An 11,540-nucleotide genomic window follows, 5' to 3' on the forward strand; every position below is an offset into this window, starting at 1 on the left:
AGTATCGTAAAACAAAACCGCCCTGGGGTAACAATAAAAACGACGTTTCACGAGCGGGGCGAGTACCAGTCTGGCGGAGGGGCGACACGGCGATGATGTCCATGAGTCCCTCCATGTTGGGCAGAATGGTCTCGCGGTTGCGGCCCGTGCGCTTGTCCACGCGCTGGATCGACTTGGTCTGCCAGTCGGTCCAGTAGATGAAGCGGTCATGCTGTGGGATGGACGCAGGGCGACGTCCGCCGGACACGCGCCCGTTAATAAGAATCTTTAGTTACACTCAAGGAAGAGTCTCGATTAGCTGTGAAGCTCTTTTTCATCGATATCCAGTAGGGGCGCAGGTCAGAACGTTACACCAACGAACAATACAAAAAAAAACCGATGGGAGTGCAAAGGATAGTTAAAAAAATACAAATAAAACTAACTTGTTTTTTTTTACCAGGTAAGGCCCACTGAACTGTTGTAAGGCCCACTGACCTGGCCACAAATGATAGCTAAAAAAAGTGGTTTATCACGTGAAAATTTATATCCGAAAAATAATCTAAACACATGTTTCTATTCACGCGACACGCACGGGGGGGAGGGGGATGGCAGTCGCGGGGAGTCTTCCCCCCACCCCACGCCCCTCCACCCCCACCCCCACCCCCCCGCGGCGCCGCTCGCTCACCTGCGTGAGGGCGAAGGGGTGAGGAACCTCGCTGACGAGCACGGCGCGGGACTTCCCGTTGAGGTCGGCGCTCTCGATGCGGTCCAGCTGAGCGTCCACCCAGTACAAGCTGCGTGCCGCGGACGCGCCGACGAGTGAGCCTCACATCACGGCGTCGCGGTCGCGCCCCCAACGACAAAACGACGTTCGTTGGGAACAACGGGAAGCTGCGGCCGTTTGTTTAAACGAGGCGGACTTACAAACAGGGGGTGGCAGCGGGGTGCGCCATTATTTTTATTCTACAAATGGATAGGGCTGAATTACATTGCTGCTCGCACGCACGCTGCAGTGGACACCGAAGGGCTATCGGCCCATGGATCATGGTGATGATGATGGGGGGTGGGGGGCGATCACACAAACACTGAGACACTGAACCATGTTGCTGTTGCTTCATACACTTTCATGCACTCTTAATTCAGCAGGTAAGGCCCACTGAGCTATGCAGCTCTCTTTGAGAAGCGACCTGGCTATCACAAATGATAGCTCAACGAAGTGGCTTATCATCATGTGGAAATTTATAGTAGCCAAATACTCTAAACGCACGTTTCTAAATGTGGAGGTAAAAACCGGAGGACCCGGAGAAAAATCCACTCGACCACGGGGGAGAGAAACATGCAAACTCCAACGCCAGAGTCGGGATCAAACCCACGACCTCCTGTATACCAGGCGAGCTAGTTAACATCTTTCCACCGTGGCGTATATTATATATACGCATACATATAAAAATAATCGTTGTACATATGTACGTTGAACTTCTTTTGCACCACACGTAGCCAATCGTGCTAATCAAAGGCGCGGGGGAAGGACAATAAAATAATAATTGTGGAGGTGCCTCGAACATTTTGCAGGGCAGACAGGGTTTTGGTTACATCGAGGCATGCCACTATTCGTCCATGTGCCGTCCGGGTTTGTGCACGACCGCCCGCCGATCTGCGAGAGATTCCAACGAATCCTTCGTCCCGTCACACCGACAACGCAGCTGGGATAACATTGTAAAACACTACTTGTTGAAGGAATGAGAATTCGGGACCAGGTGGTCGCCCTTCCTACAGACTGTAAAATAAGAGGGATGGATGAGGTCAGAGGGCAGGAGACTGGAACGGGTTAAAAGAGGGGTGGACCCCTGGGCAGACAAGCGGAGACGGACCTAGAAGCGAGGGGAGGTTGGCACACACGTCCATAAGCTGGGTGTATATTATTTGATTTGTAGAATGTTCCTTTGGCACCCCTCTTCCCTCTCCACCTTCCCCCACCCCCCATCCCTGGTCTTCCCTTACTATTGTAATGACAGTAGAGTCAACCTACGGTGTGAGTGACCACGGGAGACCTACGTTGCACTTTTGTCGCAATAAAAGCATTAACAATATAAAAACAAAACTCCTTGGTAAGAAAATAAAGGGAGATTTAACAGAGCAGCGGCGAGCAAAGCAACGTCCGCCCGACCGGAGAGGGGAATGAAGACGCTGCGACGATGAGGCCTCACCGCCGGGTGTCGTAGTCCAGCGTGAGGCCGTTGGGCCAGCCCAGGTTGGAGTTCACGAGGACTCGACGCTCGGACCCATCCAGTTGCGCCTTCTCGATCTTGGCCTCGTGACCCCAGTCCGTCCAGAACAGGTACCTGCCGCAACGAGGGGAAACAAAGGTTCAAAATGTGTTTTTGTTTTTTCGATAAGAATGCTGATAATCTCTTCCTCTTCCCTTCCATCAAGACAATGCTTGTTTAAGGGCGCCTTATAATTAAAATTATTATTATTATCAGTGGTCACTTGCTGGCTGATGGTGAGGTTGAATGAACGTCTTCCACTCCTTCCTATCTCCGATCTGGGGCAATTCATGGCGATCGCTGCGTGAGAATTTTATTGTTTTATTTTATGATTTTATTCTCATTCTATGTGACTTTACCGAAAGAACCAAAGAAGATCGCTGCGTTCTTTTTGGACTTAAAGTTGTTCCCTTTGCCGTCAATTCACGATATATACATTACAAACACGAGCTCGTGCGATGCAGCACTTTGGGGGGAAGAGTTGTGCGGATCGCGTAAACATTCGTGGAAATCGCCAAAACCCACAACCCACGATTCAAAACTTACAGACAAGATAGGAAAAGATGCAGGATGACAGATATGAATTATAATATTTTTTTTACGTCAATGCCATTTATCTCCGTCTTTTATTACGATCGTAATTCAAGCCGATTACACGGTTCACCCCTGTTTCGTTTCACGATATTCCGACGGGGGGGCCGACATCTTTCGCTCGTTATTTTGTTCCTCACGCCTCGCGCCGCACACCGAGCCCGCACCCCTTGCGCGGGAAGACGGCGATGGCGCGCGGCTCGTCCAGGCTCTGGTTGATGAGCACGCGGCGGCAGGAGCCGTCCAGGCGCGCCACCTCGATGCTGTTGCGCCCCGTGTCCGTCCAGTAGAGGTTGCGCGCGATCCAATCGACGCTGAGGCCGTCGGTGGTCGTGAGGCCCTCCCCGATCACCGTCTCCATGCCGGTGCCGTCCAGGTTCACCCTCCTGCGCCATGACCGCGCCAACGACGCGTTCGTCAGTGACTCGGTGGTGAGATGTTCGCTCCCTCGCCTGGTATACCAGGCGGTCGTGGGTTCGATCCTGACCCTGACAACTGTATGCTTAGAGTTTGCACGTCCTCCCCGTGGTCGTGTGGATTTCTCTCTGGGGCGCTTTAAAGTTTCACACGATTAGCCACTTCGGTTGAGCTATTCTTTGTGGTAGCCAGGTCGCTTTTGAAAAAGAGCTACATAGGTCAGTGGGCCTTACCTGGTAAAATAAAAAAATAGTTTAATCGTTTCGGTTAGACTTGCGTCGTCGTCGTTGCTCTCAACGGCACAATCTCTAACGAATGTTTTTTTTTTGCTCGTTTCCAAAAGTCAACGCCATCCAGTTGGCACGTAGGAGAGTATCTTTCAATGAGGGCGCCTGGCACGCGCGCCGTACCCAGGGCAGATATGTTTCCCGCTTGACAACCCCAGAAAATATCTCTGCCCCCTGCACTCCGCATCGACGCACACCACCTCCGGTATACATCCCGCTATGGCAGCGGCTGCTACAACAGCCACGTGCCGCCCGACTCCAGTCGACCAGCGACAGGGAAAATATTCAGTGAGAAACTAAGCCCTGGTCACACCACCTCCAGGATACCCCCCGCTGTGGCCGCGGCTGCCACAGTAAGTAACGTGCCGCCCGACTCGGCGGTCCCGGAAAGCAATTCAAGCGGGAGGACGGATTTCCCCCCTTTCCGGCCGCACCTGATGACGTCCAGGTGCACGTCGGTGTAGTAGACCTTCCCCTGCGCGGCGTCGTGGTCGAGCGAGATGACGTTGTGCAGGTCGGGCACGGGCACCGTCACGTCCGTGTGGTCGGCCGTGTCGAGCGACACGCGGCGGATGGACGCGCGGTTCGAGAAGAGCAGGAACGACTCGGGCCCCGCGGGGCAGCTGCGCCCGTCCGCCGCGAGCCGCACGCCGGTGGGGCAGGCGCAAGCCGGCCCGCTCGGCCGGGCCAGGCAGAGGTGGCTGCAGCCGCCGTTGAACGTGCCGCACTTGTTGAAACCTGCGTCTCGCGCGCGCGCGCAGGGGGGCGGGAGCGCAACGCGACTGTGAATTTACGGAAGCCATGCAGCCGGCCAGGAGTGCAAGACGGCAGCGGCAGCAGCGGTCGTCACCGGCCCCGCTGTGTTCGGCGAGGAATCAACGACCGGTTGCCATCGTCAGCCCGGCGACCGAACGTTGATCGACGGTCTCCCGGTCGCCAGAGCTGCAAAAACCGAACCGGCCGGGACGCTCGGCGGTAGAGCGAGCGGCTCGCGAACGGAAGGTCACGAGTTAGAATCCTGGTTCGGGGTTGACTCGACACATCTTTCACCTGACCAGGCCTCTATCCAGCAGCGGACTGACAAAGTGTTGTAAACACGGACTATGTAGACTCCCGACCTATTCCAATTTGTTGGAGATGGATTTTCAAGATCACTGCGACCGATTATACAAACCCCACGGACGATCCGGTGTGTGTGGGGGTGTTGGCCGTTTATCCATCATTGGGTTGGAGAAGCGTTACTTGTTGCTATAAACGACACAGATGAGACAGAGCGCTGGACAGGCGCCGTCGCGGATCGAGCGGGCGAGCGGGGGGGCGGGGGCGGTGAAAAACGCACCGGGCGGGCGCGTGCGGTCGACGGCGTGGATGTCCATGAGTCCGGCGAGGTTCCCGCGTACGGTGAAGGGGGCGCCCCCGCGGAGGCGGTCGGCCCGCTGCACGCTGCGCGTCTGCCAGTCCGTCCAGAAGATGTGCTGCCCCAGCAGCGTGAGGCCGTACGGGTGCTGCACGGGCGACACCAGCGTGCGCCGGTGGTTGCCGTTCAGGTCCGACGCCTCGATTCGCTGTGTGCGGTGGGGGGGGGGAGGGTGATGGGAGACGGGGGGGGGGGGGGACGGGGGAACAGGGGCGAGGGGGGAGACGCCGGGAGGGTTACGGCGCTTGGAATGCGTGCGTGCCGATGTGTGCGCGTGCGTACGCACGCTTAAAATCCTTGTTCCCGTGGTTTTTTCACGACCCCCACCTATTGGCTTTATCCCAACTACATCGGTGAGCTAAAAACACGTACGATGTGACTAGTATTGGCCAAACATCCCGCGTGAGCAGTCCGTGCGAGCGGCGTGCGCGTGAGCGGCGCCCACCTCTGTATGCGCGTCGGCCCAGATGAGCTGCGAGCCGGCACGGTCTACGGCGAGGCCGTTGGGCCAGCCCAGGTTGTGGGCGATGACGGTCGTGCGCTCCGAGCCGTCCATGCCCGCGCGCTCAATCTTGGCGTTCTCGCCCCAGTCCGTCCAGTACATGTACCTGGCGTGACGAGACGGGGCCGACCGGTCAGACCATGCGGCCGCTCGTGACTCGCACCGCGGTACTTACAAACACGGGCGTGGCGGGGGGGGGGGTGCGCCATCCGTTTTATTGGACAATTACATCGTGATTGGAGGGGGGAGGGTCACATGAGCACTGCGACACTGAACCACGTTGCTGTTGCTCCAACCATGGCCATGCATAGCTTTGCCACTTAACGACAATGATAATAATAAATACAAACAGCTGTCGTCGTCAGTGACGATGACGACGACGACGCTGACGTGGGGGGCACGACAAACAAAGGGGGAAGGGGGGATGAGTGGGGGGGAGGGGATTGGGGGGGGGGGGGGTCACGCAGGAGCAGCGGCGGGCTTGAACTCGATCGCACACCCGGAGTCGTGGTTGAGCGCGAGGGCCCGTGGCGAGTCGAGGTTCTGCCAGATGAGCACGCTGCGCTGCGACCCGTCCAGGTTAGCCACCTCGATGCGCTTCGTGCCCGTGTCGGCCCAGTAGAGCTTGCGGCCCTGCACGTCCACCGCCAGGCCGTCGGTGGTCACCAGGCCTGCGCCGCGACGTGGCCGAGGGGACATTAATCACCAAGTGCTCGCCACAAACGAAAAGCACGATACCTCGCTGCTAATCTCGTCACGGAGCATAAGCCATCGCGCGGACTCTGGTCATCCTCGCAGCGACGGATTCTGACTGGCCATCAAACAAACATGGTCAGCCTAATCGCGTGCTTTTAGATGCATGTCTGCGGCCGTCTGGAACGCTCCTCATTCCGATATTAGTAAGCCACTGGGAGCTATGCACTTTGAAATCATCTATATTCCAAACTAATTTCTTTAGAACTGCTTTTTGTGTTTCGTTTGTTGTCCTTCATACGGTTGGCTACGTACGGAGTGAAAGAAGTTCAACAGACATACATTATCATTAATAATCAATGTTATTACTTTAATGACAAAAGAGCCCTTTGATGGAAATAATAAAAACGACAAATAGACGATCTCCACACAAGGGCTCTATGGGCCTCTCCCCCAATCCGAGTGGATCTGGAGTTGGGCCCTGCTTGATGCCACGGCTTCTGATGTCACTCACTACTGGTGGTGAGGTGACACTCACCACTTCTGGTGTCACTCAGCACTGGTGATGAGGTGACACTCACCACTTCTGGTGACACTCACCGCTGGTGATGAGGTCCTCCTGCTCGGAGCCGTCCAGGTTCGCTCTTCCGATCTTCTTGAGCGTGCTGTCTGACCAGTACACCTTGCCTGGCGCGCACAGTGAACAAGCAAGCGAGCGCGAGGGTGTTTAATTTTTTTTTTGGCCAACAGGGCAGTAGGGTCCCGGTTTATTTGGCAGATACAGAGCATTGAGGTGCGGTCGCAATGGGTGGGTGAGGGGGAGTGGTGGATTGGGTGGGCTTTGTAATAAAAAGAACTTCAACTTGAGACGGTATTTCAGTGTTCGCTCCGTCTCTCGCTCTCCACGAGGAGAGACGGAGCGACTCAGAGGCGTGAAGGACCACGGACGGACAAGTGGCAGAGGCAGTGCCCACGCGGTGAGCCAGCGCCAAACGCCCCCCCCCCCCAAAGCTCTGTGGTCCTCTACATACGAAGGTGTTATTGGCCCATTGACGAATGTCCGTAGATCTAAATCGTGTTGTGTATTTGTGGACACAGGCAAGTTTTCACATCCGTGATTACGCAGCTTTTTAACAGACGTGGCAATGAGAGCACCATGTGAATCAATGATAATGACGGTTAACAGATGATGATGATGATGAGTTATAATGGGATGGCAATTAATTCTGGTGATCGATGGATGATGATGATGATGAAGATGAGATGATGATAAATACGTGTGATGATGGTTGAATGATATTCTTTGGGTCTTTCGGTAAAGCCACGTAGATAGGTTGAAATAAAATAACAAAAAACGACGACGTTTCGATCACAACACAAGCAGTCGTCATCAGGAGGAGAAAAGAGGAAAGCTGCTGAGGCAGACTGTTTTAAAGGTTTAAAATGGGTGTAGCTCAAGCGGTATCAACGAAGTGGGCGGGGCTAGTGATGTTAATGTGAGAAATTAGCATGTTAATATTCTTGGTTCTTTCGGTAAAGTAAATTTTTATGTTATTATCTTTATTTTATTTTCTATCTACGTGACTTTACCGAAAGAACCAAGAATATGAATTCCTGCAGTCACGAAAGTTTTAAATCAAAATTTTGCATGTTAATGTGAGGGCGACCTCCACGACAATGGAGCGGAAGTGGCTATGTTAATGTGAGATCGGAGGGTGACCTCCACGACGATGGAGTGGAAGTGGCTATGTTAATGTAAGATTGGAGGGAGACCTCCACGACGATTGAGCGGAAGTGGCTATGTTAATGTGAGATTGGAGGGTGACTTCGACGACGATGGAGCGGAAGTGGCTATGTTAATGTGAGATCGGAGGGCGACCTCCACGATGATGGAGCGGAAGTGGCTATGTTACTGTGAGATCGGAGGGTGACCTCCACAACGATGGAGCGGAAGTGGCTATGTTAATGTGAGATCGGAGGGTGACCTCCACGACAATGGAGCGGAAGTGGCTATGTTAATGTGAGATCGGAGGGCGACCTCCACGATGATGGAGCGGAAGTGGCTATGTTACTGTGAGATCGGAGGGTGACCTCCACGACGATGGAGCGGAAGTGGCTATGTTAATGTGAGATCGGAGGGCGACCTCCACGACGATGGAGCGGAAGTGGCTATGTTAATGTGAGATCGGAGGGCGACCTCCACTACGATGGAGCGGAAGTGGCTATGTTACTGTGAGATCGGAGGGTGACCTCCACGACGATGGAGCGGAAGTGGCTATGTTAATGTGAGATCGGAGGGCGACCTCCACGACGATGGAGCGGAAGTGGCTATGTTAATGTGAGATCGGAGGGTGACCTCCACGACGATGGAGTGGAAGTGGCTATGTTAATGTGAGATCGGAGGGTGACCTCCACGACGATGGAGCGGAAGTGGCTATGTTACTGTGAGATCGGACAGCGGCGTCCAAGACAATGGCGCGGAGGTGGCTATGTATGGTTGAATGATGTTTATGAAGATGATGATTGATAGGCGATGACAATCAAGATATGTGTTATGGTCATTGTCGGTTTATGACAAGAATGATGATGGTGACGGACAATAAGCAGAAACTCAACATGGGGACTGACGAATGATGGTGATGATGATGACGACGATTGATAAACAATGACGATAATGGACTCATGTTGGTGATTGATGGATGACGAGGATGACATTGATGATGATGATGACATCGACGATGACAGCTACGAACAGTGGCGACGGCGACGATGACATCTGTGCAAAAAGAGCTTTATGGCCCATCGGATTCCTCCGCTCCGAATTAAACATTCTGATCGCGATTCTGATTCCGGTGGCAACCGAGCAGAGTTCGCTCGGGGCGGCACCTTGCTTGGAGTCGACGCCGATGGCGATGGCGTTCTTCAGCGAGCCGTTGAGGGGCAGCACCACATCGGCGTAGTACGGCACGTCGAAGGAGATCATGCGGATGTCCGTCCTCCTCGCGAAGATCAGGAAGCTCTTCATGCCTGCTCGAGGTGAGCAGAGGAGGTATGGGTAGGCGGGAGGGGGGGAGAGCAGGGGGATGGGGGGGTTGAGGGGGGGGGGGTTGGGGGGGCGAGATACACCACAATGCCAGGAATGTTCAGTGATCACGCACGGGGAGATGACGAGGGGACAGAGCGCTGTGCTTCTCGGCCGACCGCTCATCATAGGTGACTGCCCCACAAAAAATGCCCAACTGGTACAGTGAGGTCAATCGGCGTTCCTTGTTTAGTAGTCGAGACTCCCTCCTCCCCCACCCACCCCCCCCCCCAATTGAGAATCATTCTCCGTTGCAAGGGCAGAAACACCAAGCCCTTGGGAGCGATGCCTTCGTTGAGGAGGAATCAAAACTGGGTCTGAATGCTGATAGCGGCCGTCTGGAACGCTCTTCCTTCCGATATTAGGGAGCCAGCGGAGCTATGCACTTTAAAATCTGGATTGATCAACTAATTTCTTTAGAACTGCTTTTTGTGTTTAATGTGTTGTCCTTCACACGGTTGGCTACGTACGATGTGAAGGAAGTTCAACATACATACATACATTGTCATTCATAATAATCAATGTGATTACTTTCATGACAAAAGAACCCTTTGATGGCAACAATAAAAACGACAAACAGACGATCTCCACACAACAACGGCTCTACGGGCCTCTCCCCCAATCCGAGATGTTGTTGTCCTTCCGATTAGCACGGTTAGCTACGTTACGGTGCGAAAGAAGTTCGACACACGTACGTACATACCCGAGCAATGAAACCACGAATACACGTGACGCGGAAATATCTCGGTGCAGCGCCTCCACACAGGCAACAGCGATGAATCTCCTGCAGCATCAATCCAGCCTCGCCTCACATCCCAAACCTGAGTAATTTAGCCCCCCACCAACTCCACACCCCCCCCGCCCGCCGCCATCCCCGCTTGTCAAATAACGGAAAAAAACTCAACACATCTGTAAAATAACACTGCCTGGTACTTAGAAAAAAATATATCATCATAATAGGTGACGTTTCGGGCAATGGCCCTTATTCACACCACAGTAGGGAGGCCAGAGAGAAGCAGAGTGCGTAAGAGTTGGAGACAGCACTTTATCTACCATAGGGGCCTGTTAAGAATTTACGTATAAAACAAAAACGTTTCTTGTCTGACAGCGCTTGCATAACCCGCTTAGCGATGCGTTCCTGCGCTCGATCCTCAGTCGCTACTTTTTTTTGTAGCATAATAGTTTACGGTTAAAAAGCGGGCACTGCCCGCGGCTGGGGTCCACCTGGGGCGCACCTGGGGCACAGGTGGTGCCGTCCGAGTTGAGGGTGATGCCCGTGGGACAGGCGCAGCTGTGAGCTCCGCGCGGCGCCAGCAGGCACAGGTGGCTGCAGCCGCCGTTGTTGTGGAGGCACGCGGTGGCCACTGCATGGGACACGGGGGGGCAGGGCAGGGGCAGAGGGGGGTGCAGGGGGAGGGAGCCGTTGAGCCTTTCTATGTAGTAAGGCGGATGAGTGGTTTTAGTGAGTTGGATGGGCGAGTGAGTCGGTGGCTGAGTGACTGATTGGACGACTGAATGAGTGCCTGATGAGTGCGCTATTTAGCGAGTGACTGAGCGAGTGAGCGACCGATTGAGTGAGTGAGGAGACTTCATGAGCGAGTCATTGAACGAGTTGCTCCGTGAGCGAGCGAGCGAGCGAGCGAGCGGCTGAGTGCGCGAGTTGACGAGCGAGCAGACGAGCACGTGAGCGAGCGAGCAAGTGTTTTAGCGGGAGGGAAACGAGCATGTCGGTAAGATCAGGAGCGAGCGTGACGAGCGAGCGCGCTGGTCCGACGTCGCCCACCGGTGGGCCGCTGCCGGTGGAACATGTGCACGTCCATGAGGTTCTCCAGGTTCTCGCGCAGCGTCACGCGGCCCAGGCCCGTGGTCTTGCTGGCGCTCTGCAGGCTCTTGGCCTGCCAGTCCGTCCAGAACACGCGGCCCTCCCACACAGTGAGGCCGAAGGGGTGAGGCAGCTGAGTGTCAATCAGCACCTGTGGGCGGGGGGGGGCACGACACGACGATGCAGTGGCCGCGTTAATGAACATCTCATCACGGTGGCGAGATGTTGACTACCTCGCCTGGTATACAGGAGGTCGTGGATTCGATCCCGACCCGGACGCCTGCTGCATGTTTGTTTGGAGTTTGCTCGTTCTTCCCGTGGTCGCGTAGATTTTTCTCGGGGTCCTCCGGCCCTCTTACGATATAAGGAAGCGACTGGAGCTGTGCACTTTTACATCATCCCGATTGAAAACTCAACTTCTTTAGAACTGCTTTTTGTGTTAAGTTTGTTGTCCTTTCCCCGCACGTCCGATTAGCACTGCTG

At 54.6% G+C, this 11,540-nt stretch overlaps 1 protein-coding gene across 2 annotated transcripts in view; it reads right to left on the reverse strand.

Moving 5' to 3' along the window:
- LRP4 (LDL receptor related protein 4) overlaps positions 1 to 11,540 on the reverse strand; it is a 152,001-nt gene that overhangs the window by 10,207 nt on the left and 130,254 nt on the right. For both annotated transcript variants that reach the window (XM_076065420.1, XM_076065421.1), the window contains exons 21-32: positions 11,019 to 11,208; positions 10,471 to 10,599; positions 9,040 to 9,180; positions 6,754 to 6,840; positions 5,960 to 6,131; positions 5,404 to 5,566; positions 4,881 to 5,106; positions 3,976 to 4,279; positions 3,005 to 3,223; positions 2,187 to 2,321; positions 665 to 773; positions 67 to 211 (exon numbers count right to left, since the gene is read on the reverse strand). In XM_076065420.1, coding sequence (XP_075921535.1) covers positions 67 to 211; positions 665 to 773; positions 2,187 to 2,321; positions 3,005 to 3,223; positions 3,976 to 4,279; positions 4,881 to 5,106; positions 5,404 to 5,566; positions 5,960 to 6,131; positions 6,754 to 6,840; positions 9,040 to 9,180; positions 10,471 to 10,599; positions 11,019 to 11,208 — 2,020 coding nt within the window. The remainder of the gene's footprint in view (positions 1 to 66; positions 212 to 664; positions 774 to 2,186; positions 2,322 to 3,004; positions 3,224 to 3,975; positions 4,280 to 4,880; positions 5,107 to 5,403; positions 5,567 to 5,959; positions 6,132 to 6,753; positions 6,841 to 9,039; positions 9,181 to 10,470; positions 10,600 to 11,018; positions 11,209 to 11,540) is intronic.

This window comes from Petromyzon marinus, chromosome 7 (genome assembly GCF_048934315.1).
Source record: "Petromyzon marinus isolate PM22_M1 ecotype Great Lakes invasive population chromosome 7, UKy_Petmar_22M1.pri1.0, whole genome shotgun sequence".
NCBI classification, from domain to species: Eukaryota; Metazoa; Chordata; class Hyperoartia; order Petromyzontiformes; family Petromyzontidae; genus Petromyzon; species Petromyzon marinus.